This window comes from Saccostrea echinata, unplaced genomic scaffold (assembly GCF_033153115.1).
Source record: "Saccostrea echinata isolate AGI-Se365-2 ecotype Australia unplaced genomic scaffold, CSIRO_AGI_Sech_v1 ptg000034l, whole genome shotgun sequence".
NCBI classification, from domain to species: Eukaryota; Metazoa; Mollusca; class Bivalvia; order Ostreida; family Ostreidae; genus Saccostrea; species Saccostrea echinata.
In genome coordinates this window covers 1,843,175-1,863,313 of record NW_026889783.1, presented here as the reverse complement: position 1 = coordinate 1,863,313, position 20,139 = coordinate 1,843,175, and the positions used below count along the sequence as shown (strand labels likewise).

The following is a 20,139-nucleotide window of genomic DNA, read 5'->3' as shown; positions in this document are numbered from 1 at the left end:
GCTGAGAACCGAGCAACTTGAGGTCCTGTGATTTAATTAATGGAAAAATTCATGTACATTTTGACATTTTCAGAAAATCGAGGTACATCAAGTATAAAATTAATAAATTACCAAAAAAAAAAAAACAAAAAAAAAAAAACAAAAAAGCAACAAAAAACCCCCAAAACAAAACAAAACATCAATTAAAAAAAGTATCCTTGCGGTTTTAAAAAGTTTTTGCATATTATGAAATGTAGGACACATAAAAATTTCGTGATCCGCCCAAAGTTCATCATGATCGCACAAACGCTTGAAAAGAGTCGAGGAAATTCTGGCCATATCTGCTTTCGCGGATCGTCAGATTTTGAGACTCAGAGTTGTGAATTATTATTAGGAAAATAATTGAAGATACGATAACAGTTTTTTGCAACTTATAGTTTTTTAAAATACATTTTCTAAATACATTTATATAGCCATATGCTGTCGTTCTAGGATCAAAATAGGTACAGTGTACAGTATATTGCTTTTGTTGTCGTTTATTGTCATAATTGTTTCAGTATATCTGTTTATTGAATATTGAATATCGCTTAATGCAAGAGCGACATGTAATTTGTTCAGAATCATGATAATTCAGATAGGTCGGCCCTTTATATAAGAGATTAAAAAGAAGATTGCTAATTAAGTGAGACAGTGTCATGTGCAATATCACACACACTGTGCTAAATAAAGTTGGTAAAAACTGCTGTTTGATAATCTAAGTCATATGGTTATTTACCACTTAAGACAAACAACATCCTTTAATGTGTCTAGGAAAAAGGAGCTGAAAAGTTTTTGCTGAACCAGGTTCTCTGTATCGGATGTCAAAAGGCTCAAAATATTATCATTGTTGAATGAAAGTGGATGATTTAAATTTTTTGAAATTAATATTCAGAAAATATGATTTTGTATTATGAGCACTATTGTGAACTTATAATTTATCACAAGAGAGTGTACAATAGTGTCAGAAAGCTGTTAGACTGAAGAAGAAATAAGTTATAATGCTTATTTGATATCAGTTTCATATCTGCTCTGTATTCTTTGCAGCAAAGATAAGGATTATCAATGATGTATTAGCATTACCCAAGGGATGACGGGGGTTTTTGGGTGGGGCAGTAGTCATGATGGACAGTTGTCTATCGGGGCTACAGATGAGGGCAATGTTCTCTCCCCGAAGGAGATCCCCAGCCTACAGAAACTGGAGATTAAAGAAATTGCCTGTGGGGAGAAGCATACTCTAATTGTCACAAAAGGAGGGGAGCTGTACTCATGTGGTAGCAATGAACATGGAGAACTAGGTCACAGTAAGCCTAGGTCAAAAGCAGGTAGGTATAACATTTACAGCTATGTCCAGTCTCTAGTCTGACAGCAAAAGTTATTTGATTAAAAATATAAACATAGCCTGCTGCCTCTTTGTAGATGGTGGTTTTCTTGAAATACAAGTGTGAGGTATATGTGGGATATCATTTATTTCAAAAGGCTAGAAATGTTTATAATACTTATACATTAAAAAAAAGAAAAAGACTTATCAGTAATATGCCAGTCTTAGAAATTTAGAATTGGAAGCTGCTCTAGTTGACTACATCAGTGATTACATTACAGAGTTGGTGACCTCACTGAGCAGTATGCATGTGACACAAGCCAAAGCCGGATCAGGATACAGTGTGGTTATAACAACTGCCGGGGAAGTGTTCAGCTGGGGGAGAAATGACACCGGGCAGCTTGGGAGGGGGAAACTATCCAATGAGGAGCAACGAAAACCAAAGTATGAGTCTTAAATATGATACCTGAATGAGTGAATTTTCATATATTTGAATTAGTTTTGTTATGATTAGAATGTTTGAAATAAGTCAGAATGAAACACATTTTTACAGGCTGATAAAAACCCTCGCTGTTTATACAGTAGTTCAAATATCTTGTGGATCCAGTCACTGTCTAGCCCTGACAGATGGTAACTATTGTGTAGTGATATTAGTTGGTGTTGAGAAATAAATTATGAGCAATAATTTTAAAAAAGAACTACCTACTTGATAAAGATTTATAAGACACCAGATTTTTTATTATGCATTGCCATTCTGAGGGTTAGCAAGAAGTGAAATGTGTGTGCCAAAAAAATTTAATGAAATTGATTTTTCAGATGGTCGCCTGTTTTCATGGGGTTGTAATAAATATGGACAGCTAGGATTGGGTACCTCCAACTCTCATGACACGCCCCAACAAATCATCAGTCTGAAGGGAATCCCTGTGGCCCTTGTAGCTGTGGGAGGTAACCATAGTTTCATCCTCTCCTGCTCCGGGGCAGTGTTTGGGTGGGGCAAAAATAGGTAAGACAGCTAGTGAAATAGTCATAGGGTATGTTGTAAAAATCTCATTAAAAAAAACAAACATATATTTAAAGCAAACTTGTTTGTCATGGACAGTGACATATACTTTAAGTGATACATGTAATAATATTTATACTTTATTTAAAGTGATTTCATTTTGTCATCAATCACTGCAAATAGTGAAGTATAATTGTATGTATTGAATTTCAGATAGTTTAGTACAAAGTAGAATTGTCAATCTTAGGATGTATTCTGTATTCTTTTACACTGCATACTAAGACAATGAAAGTTCAAATGAAAATTTGGAGATGAAATTACAAAGTTTAATTTGTTTCAGTTTTGGGCAGCTTGGTTTAAATGATGAACTTGGTAAGAAGGATTTTCAATGAGTACTCTAATATAAATTCTGTATCACTTTCATGTATTACATATTAGTGATGATTTTCCTACAGTTTTTAGAATAACCGATCACATTTTTACATTCTAAACATAATTCTCTGATTCCTGTGTGTAGACAAGTATTTACAGTCTAAATATATGTCCTGTTTGTAGACAAGTACCATCCTACGCTATGTAAATCTCTGAGGAATCAGAAAGTGAAATATATGTCATGTGGGGAAGATCATACAGTGGCCCTTACAAAGGTCAGTAAACAACTGTGTAAGCCTAGGCTATTAAAGAACTTAGTAAACAACCAGTGTAAGCAAGGCATTAAAGAAATGAAATTATCATACCTCTGTTGAGTATACTCAAATTTTATTGAATAATGAGAAAATATCAAAACTTGATGAGACCTCAAAATACAACTATGGCATAAAAAATCCTGCAATGGAATCAGAGCACCGACACAAGATAATGCCTTGCCATTATTGAAAATGACCTGTTAATCAAAATTCGGTACGTATGAAGCATTGTAAAATGGTTTGTGCATGGACTGCTTCAAATCGATGAGGAATATGATAGATAGGTCATGTAATTTATTCTCTGTGAATTCTAAATTTCATTGAATGGTAAATTAGAAGAAAAGTGGTTTTTCTGTGAATATCTGCAGCATGTTAACATCTTAATCCCCGATTACTGTAAATGTGAATATCTGCAGCATGTTAACATCTTAATCCCCATTAACTGTAAATGTGAATATCTGCAGCATGTTAACATCTTAATCCCCAATTACTGTAAAAGTGAATATCTGCAGCATGTTAACATCTTAATCCCCAATTACTGTAAATGTGAATATCTGCAGCATGTTAACATCTTAATCCCCGATTACTGTAAATGTGAATATCTGCAGCATGTTAACATCTTAATCCCCGATTACTGTAAATGTGAATATCTGCAGCATGTTAACATCTTAATCCCCGATTACTGTAAATGTGAATATCTGCAGCATGTTAACATCTTAATCCCCGATTACTGTAAATGTGAATAAGAACACTAAAATTTACTGAAAATATGCTATTTAAAAAAAGTAATAAATCAGCAGTGCAAAAAATTTGCACAATTTATATGTGCCATTGTAAACAATTTTTGCAAATCATTTGGAATACAAGTATATAAATCCTTTCAGTGACGTTTGATATCAAATATCATATGGTATTCAACACATTTTTTTATCTGTGCTTTATGTATACCGGTACATTCATTCAGTATCTAAATTTTGCTAAAATGTTTTTTGCACAACAAAACAGATTAAAAAACTTGGAAATCAATTCATTTATGTATTAAGAAAATAATTTAAAAAATGAAATTGTGTTTTTTTGTATTGGTATAATAAAATGTTTACCATTCTGTGATCAACATGGTAAAATGAGGTCCCTTGACCTGACCCATAAGGGGACCTGACCTTGGCCGGAGGCCTCAGTAAGCTCAGGTCACCTTATGAATCAGGTCTCTGGTGCTCATTTTACCATGTTGACATCATAAGGGATAATTGATTATATAATAAGAGACATACAAGTACATGTAAATCATTTAAATTATAACCACAAAACTATGTCATGGTGTTAACATGTTGTAATAAACTATTTAACACAAGTGTAGATTATTTGTGTGTAACAGGATGAGAAAGCTTTCACATTTGGTTGTTTTTAATAGGATGGAGGAGTTTTCACATTTGGTGCTGGGGGCTTTGGACAGTTGGGACACAGCTCCATGCAGAATGAGATTTTACCAAAGCGGGTAATGGAGCTCATGGGAAGTGTCATCACTCAGGTCATCTGTGGAAGGTAAAGACCCGGCTTTTTTATCGTTATACCAGAAGGTTATGAAACTGCATTTATGCTAATAATGAAGCACCTGTTCTAGATTTTTTTGGTCAGATACATGTAAAACTCTCTGAAAGTTAATAAGGAGACCATGATACAAATATCTTTTAGGATCAGACCTTCTCCTTAATTGTCCTGATGAGGGCTGGAGATGGCCTTTTTTCATGATCATATCTCAAGTTCAAGGTCATTTCTGATTCAGAATCCTTTTAAATGGATATTTTAAACATTTCTTGCAATTGAATGAAGGATATCTAATGCAGTTCATTAAAATAGTAAAATGCTTACAAGGCCAATATCATTCTTGTGTGAAATGTTGAAAAGCCCCCTTTCTTGTGACATTATGTGATCCTCCACCAGGGTACATTGTACATATACTTTATGTGTACATAAAAAAGTGGGCTTCATGTTTAAGTGGCTTTGGTGCAGACAACGGTGCGCTAATTCATGAATTCTGCTAAGAAATCATTTAAAAATACAATATACGGCACAGACATGTACACATACAGTACCTTCAGTATCAAGCTGGTGAATTTTTTCATATTGACATCTCATTAAATACACTGTCTCTTCTAGCTGTTTTTTTTTTAATTCATTTGCTTTTTTTCCCTATATTTCAATTTATGAATTTACTTGTCTGATTAGCTGTTAAAAGCAATTTTTGGGAAGTAGCCATTAGTATTTCTATTTATGTTGTTCATTTTTTTTATGTGTGTAAGTATGGATAAAATGTGAGATACTTCTCTACAGGCGACACACAATAGTGTTTTCTCCATCTAGTGGTAAGATGTATGCCTTTGGTTTAGGAGGGGCAGGACAGCTCGGACTGGGGGACACCGTCAGTCGAAACTCTCCATTTCCAATTCTGAGTCCGTACCTTCCTAGCTTGGGGCGTCGAGCCTCCCAGGTCATGGACCATGATGGTACTTTGTACACAGTTAAACATCTGTTTAGTAATGGTGACCATTGCTTCTTACTGGCTAACACTGCAGAGGTAGGTCACATAATAGTTAGAGAATTCTCTTTGGTAAAATAACAATGTCTTATTAATATCAGTGTATTTCTAAGGTGAAAAAATAATTACATCTATTAAAAAAAAAAAGGAATAGTGTATGTTGAGTTGTTCCTAAGGTGCAATAGATATAGCAAGAAAACTTTTATGAAAAAATGAATAAAAGCTTGTAGTAACAATAGTTCATAGACATGTACACTTGTTAGTTACATTTAGCATGTTTCATAAAGACTACACATACAATCTCATTAAAATCAGGTCTTTGTTATGCTCCAAAATTCTGATAGTCGCTGTGCAATGACTATAGTCGCTGTACAACGACTATCAGAATTTCGGAGCGTAACAAAGATCTGATTTTAATCAGATTGACTACACACACTGTATTTATTAATAAGTACAAGTTGATGAATATATATGTCAGATGTTTGAAGTTTCTTGCAATAAAATTACAGAGAGGGGGAGAACCAGATGATTTTAGGATCCCAGATCCCAGCACACAGATAACCACCCTCACCGCTGAGAAATGTGACGAGATTCGTAAACTCCAGCCTGATGTCATCACACCATCAGAACTGGTCGAGTAAGAAGTCGCAATGCTTCACACATTAAGTCATTAAAGATGTGATTAAGATCAGATTACAGTAAGAATGTCAAAGCAAAGAAAAAGGGAATAATACAATGAATTCATAGTATAGCTTATAAGTTATCAGTCCAAAAATTTTTTTTTTTATATATTACATAACGGAAAAGCCAGCTTTTGCCATGGAATATCTGCTGTGACATTACATGTAAAATATTATTGTGTTAGTTTAATTAGAATCATTATTATCTCTATAAATTACAAGTTCTTCAAATTCAGTACCCTTACTTGAAAAAAAAAATCTCCCAAGACCTGTAACATGCTGTCAACTTTCATTTCAGCGATGTTCTAAAAATCTTTTCAAGCTCTGCATGTCTGAATGCATCATTTTTGCTGAAGTAAGTACAAGTTTGTGTTTCTTAAGTACTCTGATATAAACAAAAGTAAACTCCATTGTTTCTAATGAAATGATTGACTTATATATTGACAGAAATGATGACCATTATGGCTGCAGCAGTAAAAATTGTGGGCTAGATATGGATGAAGTGAGGAGGCTGATGAACCGAATAGCTGATGCTAAAAATGTCAACATTACACAACAGGTATATTCATTGTAATGTAAAATGAACATTTGATTTGATTAGACAAGCAATGTCCTGGTTAACTGCAGAACTGTAGCTCTCTGGGAAAGAAATTTCAGACAGACACTACAGATCCACCCATTGTAAAAAGAAAAAACCTTGCAACTGCCATCCCAAGGCCACATAGGGTTGTTTAAAACCCTATTGTTGAAAGGTAAATGAAGTAAGAAAACTAGAAGTAAAATATATATTTAATTAACATATAACATGATTTAGGTAGGGGAATGCATATAATGTGAGAAATAATACCCGAAGATTGCAATGAAAAAGTGTCTCTGTAAATTTAAAAATTTTAAATGGATGGATCTGTAACTCACCCGTATGCGTGTCCGAATGTTCTTTCCCAGCCGAGAGTTACAGTTCTGCACCTATGGCTTGGTTAACTGAATGTTTCAGTGGTTTATAATGATTGGTATAGATTACAGAAAGTATAGAGAACAACCTCCTGCGGTCCCTTCCTCCCTCCCCACCTGATGTGGAGGCTCTCAGGATTTACCTCATACTCCCAGAATTCCATCTGTTTGATGAACCCAAGTTCTTCTCTACTCTGATTGGACCTTTTGGAAAGTGTATAGTCAATTTGGAAAGGGCACCAGCTAGAATATTAGGTACAGATATTGCTAATTGGATCTTGTTAACTGTTTTTCTTCCTGTGTGAGCAATGTTTATTAGTTATCAAATCCAGAATATTCTCAAGTTATGCAAATTCTAGAAGGCAGATTTTTGTTGATTTCTGGGTTTCACAGACTTGTGCAAATTGATAAGGTTTTGCATTAAACTAATGTTTCATAGTTATTTAGGTTTTACATAGTTCAAAGTACATGTAAGAACCAATGGCTTAATTGTATGAAGGTGTAGAATATTCAGGTTTTTGCTTTTTTTTCTCAGATTTATGGTGGGGCTCTTTAAAACCAAGATTTTTTAAGAGGATTTTAGAGGTAAGTATTTTTAACTCTTCTCTACGGTCTTTTGGTCTTTATACCGCATATATAGGTACATGTTTTGTATGTACTTGCCAACCTGTGTACTTGCATGTAGAGATAATGAGATATTAAAATTTTATCTAAAAGTGATGTATCCTAAGCTTCACGAACATACACATATTTCAATATAGAAAAATATTTGAGAGAAAAGTGCATTTGTATTTCGTAGCCAAATTTTAGTTATGTTGCAGGGTTGTCCCTAAGACCTGGGGGCCAGGGAATTTCCCCGCCTATAATGACATAATCCCCAGGTTACTTTGGTATTCCTCCTCAATGCCCTGTTAGCAGAGGAACCCCAGATCCCCTTCTACCCTTTTAATGTCCCCTGCTATTTTAATTCTTAGGGACAACCCTGTTAATTCTGAAAATAAAACTTAAAATCTCAAATCTCATATGAAAAAGAGAAATAGAGTTAATTAAAATGTAGTATGGGGACCTGGTAATTAGTAGTCATGGGTAGAAGAAGAACATTATCTTCAGAACAACACTGTTTATAGCAATTCCTTCTGTATTTAAAACTGGGTTAACTGGGTTCACATGACACAAAAAATGTGGTCATCCTACAAGTTTCATCTGTTTGTCAACACAGTGTAACATGGATATTCATGCCTTTCAGTTAATTTTATTCCTGTAATTTTTGTTAACTATTTGTGAATTTCATCATATGCTGCAAATTTAATCTTAATTTGTAGATATTTTTTGATCCATCTGAAACATATTTTTTACTTGCATCACATTGTCAAAAATCTGCAAAATTTCAGACCTCATCACCATAATTTTTTAAAAAAAAAGAATATTTGAAATCCTATAGATATACAGGAACACAGCACTGTGGATTCTCCGACTACCAAACCTGAATGCATCTAGCCATATGGAGGTAAGTTCAGCCACAACTTTAAACCTTTGTAACAGAGATTATATTGATATTAAATATTCAATGATTATTAGGAATTACAATGTCCATCCATCCATCTGTCCATCCATCCATCTGTCTGTCCATCAAGACTTGTCGTGATGCCTTTCTGTCTGTCTGTTTTTCGTCCGTCCGTAAACTTTTCACATTTTTGACTTCTCAAGAACCACCAGGCCAATTTTAACCAAAATTGGCACAAAATCATTCTTGTGTAAAGGGAATTTTAAATTTTTCAAATGGAGGACGGAGCCCACTTCCATGTGGAGATAATCAAGAAAAGGCAAAAATATTGGTGGGTCATTAAAAAATCTTTTTCTCAAGAATCACTGGGCCAGAAAAACTGAAACTGATAAGGAAGCTTTCTTCAGAAGTGTAGATTCTAAATTGTACAAATTATGACCCTCAGAGTTAGGTTGGGGCCACAATAGGGTATGAAAGTTTTACATTGATATATATATAAAAAAAAATCTTTAAAAATCTTCTCAAGAACCACTGGACCAGAAAAGCTTAAACTTATGTTGAAGATTCCTGAGAAAGAATAGGTTGTAAATTGTTCAATTCATGACCCCCTTCTTCTCAAGAACCACTGGGCCAGAAAAGCTGAAACTTATGTTAAAGATTCCTGAGAAAGAATAGGTTGTAAATTCTTCAATTCATGCCCCCCGGGGTTAGGGTGGATCCAAAATAGGGGATGAAAGTTTTACATTAAAATATATAAGAAAAATGAAAATCTTCTCAAGAACCACTGAATTAGAAAAGATGAAATTTATGTGGAAGCTTCCTAAGGATGTGTAGATTCTAAATTGTTCAATCAAGACCCCAGGGTTAGGGTTGGGCCTTTTTAGGGGATCAAAATTTTGCATGGAATTATATAAGAAATGTTTTTAAAATCTTCTTTAGAAACACAATAGAAGCATTAATGTACAAACATTCCCATGTTGTGTTAATTTAATTTTCTTTTTTAAGTTATGGACCCCAGGTTAGAGTTTGCTTAAATCAGGATCAAACTTAACATAATGCATGTATGCCGGAAAAGAATTTTCTTCTGCATAACTGAAAGGCCATGTTAGTAATACTGATATTGAAGCATCCTCTTGATATATGGATTCAGAGACCCCTTTGGGTTAAGGTGGGGCAATAATATGGGTCACAATTTTTACAAGGAAATATAAAAATCTTTTAAAAATTTTCTGAAGAACAGCATGGCTAAATTAACTCAGGTGAGTGTTGTGGCCCATGGGCCTCTCGTTTACATTTTCCTGAGTGGGAAGCACGTAATGGCCAGGGCTCGACATTAACTTTTTTCCCTACTTGTCCATTCAGACAAGTGACCAAGACATTTACTTGTCCGAACTTCAACTTCACTTGTCCGAAAAATTTTTTCAATAAAGATCTAATACTGTCAACTGGAAAACTAAAATAAAGTCCATTACATGTGTGTGATGTTATTTATACCGGTAAATACAATAAACACATAAAACAAAATTTTATCTAGACTTTCTGTCCTGACAACATGAATGCTGTCAACATAAAACAGAATCCAAACTTCATAAATTCCATGCCTTTGCAGTAGTATGCAATTAGTGAACTTCGATCCTGATCAAGTGTGAACTCATTTTCATAGCGATCCATATCGGGATCAAAGTTCGGTTTTTATGTACTGTTTCTGTCTTTAAAGTACCGGTAAACTTTCAACAGTCGTTCTTTTTATTATTTGGAGACTTCTTTACATTAAAATGCACTTGTCCAATCGGACAAGTGCCCAGCAATATTCACTTGTCTGTAATTTTTTTTCACTGGTACCGGACAAGCGGACAAGCGTTAATGTCGAGCCCTGAATGGCTATTACAAGAGGCAAAGAATTTAAGTAACTCATCTTGTTTTATTCAACTGGAAGGATTAATTAAACTTTGGGATGTTCCTTCTTGTTTTATTCAACTGGAAGGATTAATTAAACTTTGAGATGTTCCTTCTTGTTTTACTCAACTGGAAGGATTAATTAAACTTTGGGATGTTCCTTCTTGTTTTATTCAACTGGAAGGATTAATTAAACTTTGGGATGTTCCTTCTTGTTTTATTCAACTGGAAGGATTAATTAAACTTTGGGATGTTCCTTCTTGTTTTATTCAACTGGAAGGATTAATTAAACTTTGGGATGTTCCTTCTTGTTTTATTCAACTGGAAGGATTAATTAAACTTTGGGATGTTCCTTCTTGTTTTATTCAACTGGAAGGATTAATTAAACTTTGGGATATTCTATCTTGTTTTATTCAACTGGAAGGATTAATTAAACTTTGAGATGTTCTATCTTGTTTTATTCAACTGGAAGGATTAATTAAACTTTGGGATGTTCCTTCTTGTTTTATTCAACTGGAAGGATTAATTAAACTTTGAGATGTTCCTTCTTGTTTTATTCAACTGGAAGGATTAATTAAACTTTGAGATGTTCTTTCTTGTTTTATTCAACTGGAAGGATTAATTAAACTTTGGGATGTTCCTTCTTGTTTTATTCAACTGGAAGGATTAATTAAACTTTGAGATGTTCCTTCTTGTTTTATTCAACTGGAAGGATTAATTAAACTTTGGGATGTTCCTTCTTGTTTTTTTTTTTTTTTTTTTTGGACAGGTTTTCAAAAATCAGTTTTACTATGATTCCAGAGGACTACATTAATTTTCATTGTTTTCTTTCTAGATGGTGATTCGATTAGAATGTTTAAAGTCTTCATTAGGAGTACTAAAGAAGCTAAACAGTGTTAATGATGCCAATGGTCAGATCATTCCATATGACAACTTTTACATATCAGAAGTTGCAGAAAAAATTGACATAAGGAAGGACTATGTGAACTGGGTTCACAGAGGAAAAATCCTCCCATCAGTAAGTACTGTCTGACAGAATCTTCCCATCAGCCAATATGTCTGATTGAATCCTCCCATCAATAAATATGTCTGACAGAATCCTCCCATCAGTAAGTACCAGTACTATAAATCAATATCCTCCCATCAGTAAGTAATATAAGCAGAATCCTCCCATCAATAATTACTGTAAGACAAAATCCTTAAATCAGTAAGTACTGTTATACAAAATCCTCCCATCAGAAAGTATTAACTTCTGTAAGACAGGATCCTTCCATCAACAGTTCTATCAGGAACCTCCCATCAATTGGTACTGTAAGACAGAATCCTCCCATTAGTAAGTACTGTAAGACAGAATCCTCCCAACAGTTATCACTGTAAGACAGAATCCTCCATCAATACAAACTGCAAGACAGAATCCTCATTCAATAAGTTCTGTAAGACAAATTCCTCCAGTCAGTAAGTCCCATCAGTTATCACTGTAAGACATAATCCTCCCATCAATAAGTATTTTAAAACAAAATCTTCCCATCAGTAAGTACTGTACGTGTACATAAATTGGCATATTCAAAATTTGGTGCAATCTTTTCTTAGCGGTATTCATAAATTAGCGCATCATTGTCTGGGCCAAAGCCACTAAAATATGAAGCCCGCTTTTTAAAGTAAACATACTGTACTTTAAGATGAATCCTTCCATCAGTAAGTACTGTAAGACAATCCTCCATCAGATAATATTGTTTGAATGAACTCTCTTATCTGTAATTACTAAAAAAAAAAAAACAAAACAAAAATCCCCCATCTGTAATGACTACATCAGAAATTCTGTTTTGTTTTGTTCACATATTATTCTTTTAAATGATTTGAAAGTAAATTTAAAAAATGATTGTGAAAAATAACATTATTTTTTTCAGCCCCAGATTCACTTCTGTGATTATCCATTCATCTTTGATGCCTCAGCTAAAAGTGTTCTACTCCAGACAGACGCATGTATGCAGATGCAGGTAATTAAATCAAAATATTATTTGTGGAGAATTAATCACCCTTTTTTCAGAATCCAGTAATTCTTTTGTGATATTTATGAACCAGTTGGATTAAATAAATGTTTACAATGCAGAAAAAGAGACTAGTAAACAGAAGTTATTTGTAATTTTGTAGTCTGCTTATGAAGAAGTCCAGAGACGAAATTTCCAGAATTTGTTTCTTCCAATTGATCCCATAAATCCTATGTTAGTATTACATGTGACACGGCATAATATTGTTACCGATACACTTCATCAATTGTCTCGACAAGGACCAGCTGATCTCAAGAAACCTCTCAAGGTAAATACAAAGGTCAAGGTCAGTCTCATTTTAGCTGTAATTATTTTTAAATTTAAAATATCCATCTTGTTTCTCTTTTTAAAGGTGATATTTTTAGGAGAGGAAGCAGTGGATGAAGGTGGAGTCAGAAAGGTGAGCATGTCATAAAGTAATTATTATACAAATGTATATAAACAACTATCTCTATGTTAAAAAGTGTACACTTGATTCAGCTCTCTTGAAAATGTCTGCCCACTGACACCCCCTCCCCCCCTTTTTTTCTGAAAGGTAATAAAACACTCCTCAAAAAAGCATAATGAATACTAAGAAAGTACTTTTTAGATTTGAAATAAAAACTTATTGTACTTGAATTGAAATATGTGTATGTACAATTCTGTGAGAAATAAATGTTTTAATATCAGTAGAAAACTTAAAAGCTCTAATTGAATTGCTTATCTTCAATGTACCAATTGAAGTTGTTACTGCTTACACAGATAAGCAGTTATGTAAATTATATGATTTATATTTGGTAGTATTCATGACATACTTCTGTTCAAAATGTTTTCATGATGTGTCAATCATTCTTAAATTTAAAAAACCTTAAAGTGACAGTACGGCGCATCTCATCAAAAAATGACTAGATAAAATTTTCCGACAAGCTTTGGCATTTTTTTACTACTCAGAAATGTAAAACTTTCAGAAAATTACAACTTTTACAATTAAATAATTTGGATTACTTCATTAAAATTAATAGTTATTTATGGGACGTAAATATATGCATCGCAACGTGTTCGGGGTTCCACATTCCATGCTATGCACGCATGCGTAGTTTTCATAAACAAAACAGCATGGTTAGAGAGGGAATCCCGGTAGGCCTGCTACATTGATAAAGTCGACTAAAAATAAAAAGAAACTGAAAATAGAACTTGAAAAAGCAACTTTCCTGACTAAAATTTAGTTTGGGGATTAATATAATCGCTGGATAAGGAAGAAACGGGAACTCGGCGACACTCAAGCAGGGCTCTCGAAGGTTCTATTCGACAGGTTTGTTGATACTTGTTATCATCAGTCTGGTCGAACCCCCGAACGGGGGTAAACGGAAATGGGAAATCCATACCCCCAAACGGGGGTACGAGCATGCGCAGATGCTTAAAAATGTGCGTATTTCACGCAAAAAGTAGGGGTTTACAAAAATCGCCTGTGCAAAGTAACGGATTATTTGGCAAATGTAAAACCACTCGGAAATGATAGATTAAAGGTGTTTTTAGAGTTTGTATTTTACAAAAATACAACTTTATTGTACAAATCGGGATTTATTCACTGGCAAAGTTGGCGATCTTTTGCTCCTTGACATGCAGGTATTTAAGATAAAACATTCGATAAACAGACATAAGCAACTAATGCTAAATTGAAATTATATAAAAAAAAATGTATTATTCTACATTATATCTTTTATTTTCATAATAAAATGCAAGAAAAAATGGTGCTAATATCGAATTGTTTATGATCGTGGGTTTCAGTCCGCGTTTCCTCTGACTAGCAATCAACGGTCTTTATTATCGATAATCATGCCCAGGAAGTGTAACAAAAATACATATAAAAATAAAATTCAAATGAAATCTATCGTATTTATTGTCTTTTATATCTTATAAGAATTAAATAAAATGTTTGGCAACATATTGTAGTTTTTTTTATATTAATAAATATGATTGTTTGAGAAAACACGATTGTATTTTATTTTATTTAAATCTAGGTTCTAAATTAATATTTTCCTCATTCTTAGAATATTTTTCCTTGTGTTTTAAATTCCACAATCTTAATTGAGACGTCCTACAAAATAATAAATAATTTCATGAAATGACGGAAAATATTTCGTTATTCCTACAGTATAAATTCAAACTATGGAAAACTTAACCTGTTAATTTTTTTTCTGTTGAAATTTTTACCAATTTCATAGCAGAAATAACATTATTATCGATCTTTTTCCTTAGATAAATGATATATAGGCAAGTTTGTTTATATTGGATACGGCAAGAGTTACTGTTCTTGCGCATTGCATGACGGGACGGAAAAACCCTCGTTTGGGGTATACCCCCGTTCGGGGGTTCGACTAGACTGATCATTTCTCATTTTTCCGTCGCTTTCAAAGAAAAAAATAGTTTAAACTCAACATAAAAAATACATCTTTGACTTATAAACATTGTTGCCATTTGAAATGCTAATTTTTTTTAACTGTGCAGAAAAATATTTTGTTTGACATTTGCCGCGATAACGTATGATTAGTTGGTTTTTCCTTTCTCGGACCCCAATACACAAAACGTCAACATTTGTACTTTTAATTCTGTTAAATTCGCCTGAATGCAGACTAAAATCTTTACGATTATTATTTTAGATTATTTTATCAGAAAGTTATGATAATTTGTGTTTTTGAAAATTGCTTTCAGCTAATATTCATTATAACTGTAAACTCTGTAGTGTAGGCACGTGCCGTTTTGGAATTCACGTGGTACAAATAAACAGATCTAAGATTGCTCCAGTTCGTACGACCCTTGATTTTCCGGCAGATTCTAATTACGTTAATTTTGTTTGAGTAGAGAATATTTCTGTTTCTCAAACTGCTTACATCAACTTTATACCTTATTTCTTAATGACATATTGGGTAAATTTGGATGAAAAAGCACACATTTTGCAGCCATACTGTCGCTTTAAGAGTTTGAAAAATCTTTAGAAAATATCAAATTTTGAAAAGTTTTTGGTATGCATTTTGTCTAGGAGTTCTTTTTGCTACTGATGAAAGAAATTCTTGATCCAAAGTATGGAATGTTTAAATTCTTTGAGGAATCCAGATTACAATGGTTTAACCCTACAGTAAGTTTGGCGACACTTTCTCTCTGATTAATTACCGAGTACTGATTAATTATATCAAACTTGCTTCTATGGTTTTCTCAACATCATGTTTTCAGTCGTTTGAGGACAAACAGATGTTTCACCTGATCGGGGCAGTGTGTGGACTCGCAATATACAACTCCACCATTATTGGTCTCAGTTTTCCTCTAGCTCTGTACAAAAAGTTGCTCAACAGGTACCGTCATCTTCCTCTCATTTAATTTAGAAAATTTAAATTTTTTAGCACCTACTTGAATTGCACTTCATTTTTATTTGACAGAAAGACAACATTGGATGATTTGATGGAATTGATGCCCTCTGTAGGACGGTAAGTGAATTATTGAAAGGGGGGGTAATTTTGAAGTAGCCTAAGACAACTTATTGATTGTTGGAGCCTAAGACAACTTATTGAGTGTTGCTGGTAAGTGCTACACAATATAAAAATAACATTGATATTTTATGACCAAGTTGTAAACTGTGTTATGTCTCTGTGCTGATTCAGCTATATAAGAGACATTTTCAGTTCTGCAGTAACTCTTTTGAAGTCGGACTACGTACACTTCAGTGTGTGTTGACTGTTCGTCTATTTTTCAGAGGCATGCATGACTTGTTAGATTATGAAGAAGACGATGTAGAAGATGTCTTCTGTTTAACTTTTGAGGTTTGCTTAATCTTTTATTATATACTCTGAGTTAAGTTAGATAAATTACCACAAATGTAATATTAAACTTGATTTGTATATTGCAGATTACAGTAGAGAGCTTTGGAGAAGTTCAGCATATTCCTTTAGTGGAGGGTGGATCAGAAAAATCTGTAACCAAAGATAATAGGTAAGTGTTGTAACTCCAATATTCTACAGACTTTTTTTGTGTAAAATTTATATACATATAACTATGATGGAAATTATTTTACAGGCAGGAATATATAGATGCTTATGTGGACTATGTGTTTAACAAGTCTGTGGAAGATCATTTCCGAGAATTCAGTAATGGCTTCCACAAAGTCTGTGGTGGAAAAGTCCTGGTGAGTATATAGAAACTTGAGTCTTTGGTGAAGGGTGAATGTTTTTACTATTTTTCATAAATTTGTATTGAAGACATAAGGCATTTAGTTTAGTCCTTATTACAGTTCTGTATTTTTATGGTTTTAGGAATTGTTTCATCCACAAGAGCTGCAGGCTATGGTTATAGGAAATGAAAACTACGATTTCCATGAATTTGAAGTGGTACTATATTTATTGTTTGATGAAGTGTAAAATAAAGAAGTAAACAGCTTTACAAAGTATTTCTTTAATAGTCCTAATGAACTGGTTTATCATGCTTCGCTTTCATGTTTGATTTGACAGAATGCTGAGTACAAAGGAGAATACTACAGACAACATCCCACAATTCAACTCTTCTGGAATGTTTTTCATGAGTTGCCCATTCAGCTCAAAAAGAAGTTCTTGTGTAAGTCAGAGTTTAGCAAGCCAGCCTTATAATCAATGAGTGTTCATTCAGAAATGTTGAATTAACGTTTGAAAATTTCCTTTATCACCTCCATTAATATTAAAAAAAGAAAACACTTGTTATACATGTATATAAATAACTATAGCCAAATTTCATTACTATAGTAATTGTATTTTGTACTATAAACTATCTTTTCTTCATTTATAACTATCCTCTTAAACAAAATGAAAATCTGAGAGGTTTAATTATACCTTGTGTTTTTGTTATCAGATTTTTCACGATATTTGTTCCTTGGTCATTGTTTTGCCTTTTTCAGTGTTTCTGACTGGGAGTGATCGGATTCCTATTTTGGGTATGAAAGCTGTTAAAATGATTATCCAGCCCACTCATGGTGGGAATGACTACCTCCCAGTGGCTCACACATGCTTCAATCTGCTGGATCTCCCCAAATACCAGGACTACCAAACAATGAAGGAGAAGTTACGTCTGGCCATAGAGCAGACAGAGGGATTCGGAATTGTGTAGCTACAACAATTAGGGGTTCAGGACAATGGGTTGGGGCCCATTGGAATTGTGTAGCTACAACAATTAGGGGGGTTCAGGAGAGTGGGTTGGGGCCCACTGGAATTGTGTAGCTACAACAATTAGGGGTTCATGACAATGGGTAAGGGCCCATTGGAATTGTGTAGCTACAACAATTAGGGGTTCAGGAGAGTGGGTTGGGGCCCATTGGAATTGTGTAGCTACAACAATTAGGGGTTCATGACAATGGGTTGGGGCCCACTGGAATTGTGTAGGTACAACTATTAGGGGTTCAGGACAATGGGTTGGGGCCCATTGGAATTGTGTAGCTACAACAATTAGGGGTTCAGGACAATGGGTTGGGGCCCACTGGAATTGTGTAGCTACAACAATTAGGGGTTCAGGACAATGGGTTGGGGCCCATTGGAATTGCATGTGTCTCAGAATCCCATACCTATTATGCAAGTTCCTCTGGATACAATGTCCAAAGTTCTGCTTTGTGCTCATGGAGTAAAACAGTTTATAAAAAACTTTACTTTTTAGTTTAAAGATAACGTTAAAAACAGCATGTATGGCTGCAATTGTACCTACAAGAATAAATGCTGATAAAATGACCATAACTGTAATGCTTCTGCAAGTTTGTTTGTGTGGATATACGTGTATTTTCTTTTTTACACCACTTGGCATTTGGTGTTTTATTAGAAAGAAGTTGTTTTAAATTGGAAAGTTATTAGGTTGTTATGGCAAATTTCTGTGATGATAAGAATTCAAAGACTATACATGATGCAAAATTATCTACATTGTACCTCCAAATTTTATATTACAATGTACAGTGTATGCGTTAATTTGATAATCAAAGATGTAATATATTTTATTGAGATCAAACATTTGGTTATTACTACTGGTATTATCTTATTGAGGAGCACTCTGGTACCCTCGAAGTTGCTTTTAACCAATACAGTGTATTGTGATATAATATGAGTTGAATTTAAACTTTTATGTGAACAGTTTTATATGATGCTTTCTGTATTAAGATTCCACATATTTTTTGTACATTGGTGTGAATTCAGGAATCTTTTGAGTCATATGCTTTTATGCTTTTGTAGTAAAGCATTTGACTTTTTTGACATTCTCCTTTGGACATTCTCTTAATTTTATTCATCTCTCTATCTTAAGTTACATGTTGCCAGCAGCTGTGTCAAGATTATATGATAATAATAAATGCCTGAACCTAGCTAGTATATGAACATGCAATAAATCCTGATTGATGAATTGTCATTTAGAGATTTGTTTAGTTTTCTTGAATTTCTGAAATAAAACTATGTATAAAATTTAAAGAAGTCAATAGAGTAATGAGTGTTCACATTTTAATGTGGATTTTATTTTTTGTAATAAAATTTCAAGTACCCTGGTAATGATCTCATTGTTTTCATTTACAGTGTGAATTGAATGGTGATAATGAATGATGAAAAATTAAAAAAAAAATCATGAAAAGTAAAACCAAATAGTAGACCAAAAAATAAAAAGACATTCTGAAGACAGGTGGCTTGTAAAAAAAATCTCTTCACAATGTTGTTTTGAAAGATGATGCTTTTATATACCTCTAACTTACAGTTTTGACCATTGTAACACTGTACTGTATAAGGTTGGGATATAATGATTTCCTTTAGGTATACCTCAATTCATGCATTCACACAAGTCTGTCCTGTCTATAGAATTTTTTGCATCAAATCTTTGCATTAAATTGATATAGCAAAATACATTTAAATTTCTGAGGTTAAAAAATTGTTATATGATTCAGCAGGATTTTTTAAATTAAGAATTTTACAAATACATGTATTACTGTTAGGTTTCATAAAAATAATGAACTCTCTCCATGCAGTCCTTGCTAGTAAAGTAATGTACCATTTTAATAAAAAGTCATTCACTGTTTTCAGATTTTTGTTGTTACAGTGATAAAGATGAGGATCACCAGTTCTGTCATTTATTTACAAATTTTGTACAAGAAATGGATTGATGTCACATGCACAATGTACTTGTACTCTTCCCACTGAAAATTTTCTGATGAGATGTTCTTAATCTAAATTATAATACCGTCAAATGTTCTTAGATAAAAAATCACCATACATTACCAGGAGTTTTGAACAGATATCAAATGATGAAAATCCTTGTGTTTTTTTAAAAAGAAAAATATAATTTTAGCTGGTATTTCCTCAAAATTTGATATAGAAATGGTTCACAGCATTAGCAGGCATCATAGAATCATTCAAAGATCCTCCAATAATTGAAACTCTTAAATTATACTAGGAATAAGAAAATAAAAGTTCAAAACTATGTTGCATATGTCCTCAGGTGTTAATATATAAATACTGCATGTAGTTGAGGGTAACACTGAAAAT

The 20,139-nt window shown here is 33.5% G+C and overlaps 1 protein-coding gene across 1 annotated transcript; it reads left to right on the top strand.

The window, feature by feature from the left end:
• Positions 1-345: 345 nt before the first annotated feature.
• On the top strand, positions 346-19,148 carry LOC133199525 (probable E3 ubiquitin-protein ligase HERC4). Its single transcript, XM_061335336.1, has 28 exons — positions 346-482; positions 1,063-1,340; positions 1,618-1,780; positions 1,890-1,966; positions 2,153-2,339; positions 2,677-2,708; positions 2,892-2,983; positions 4,434-4,564; positions 5,354-5,597; positions 6,068-6,195; positions 6,537-6,593; positions 6,686-6,797; positions 7,255-7,444; positions 7,725-7,774; positions 8,631-8,696; positions 11,425-11,607; positions 12,497-12,586; positions 12,741-12,905; positions 12,990-13,037; positions 15,657-15,752; positions 15,848-15,966; positions 16,051-16,098; positions 16,365-16,431; positions 16,518-16,600; positions 16,685-16,793; positions 16,921-16,995; positions 17,116-17,218; positions 17,535-19,148. The coding sequence occupies exons 2-28, from the start codon at positions 1,106-1,108 to the stop codon at positions 17,741-17,743; spliced, it is 3,159 nt and encodes a 1,052-aa protein (XP_061191320.1). The 5' UTR covers positions 346-482; positions 1,063-1,105; the 3' UTR covers positions 17,744-19,148.
• Positions 19,149-20,139: the final 991 nt, after the last annotated feature.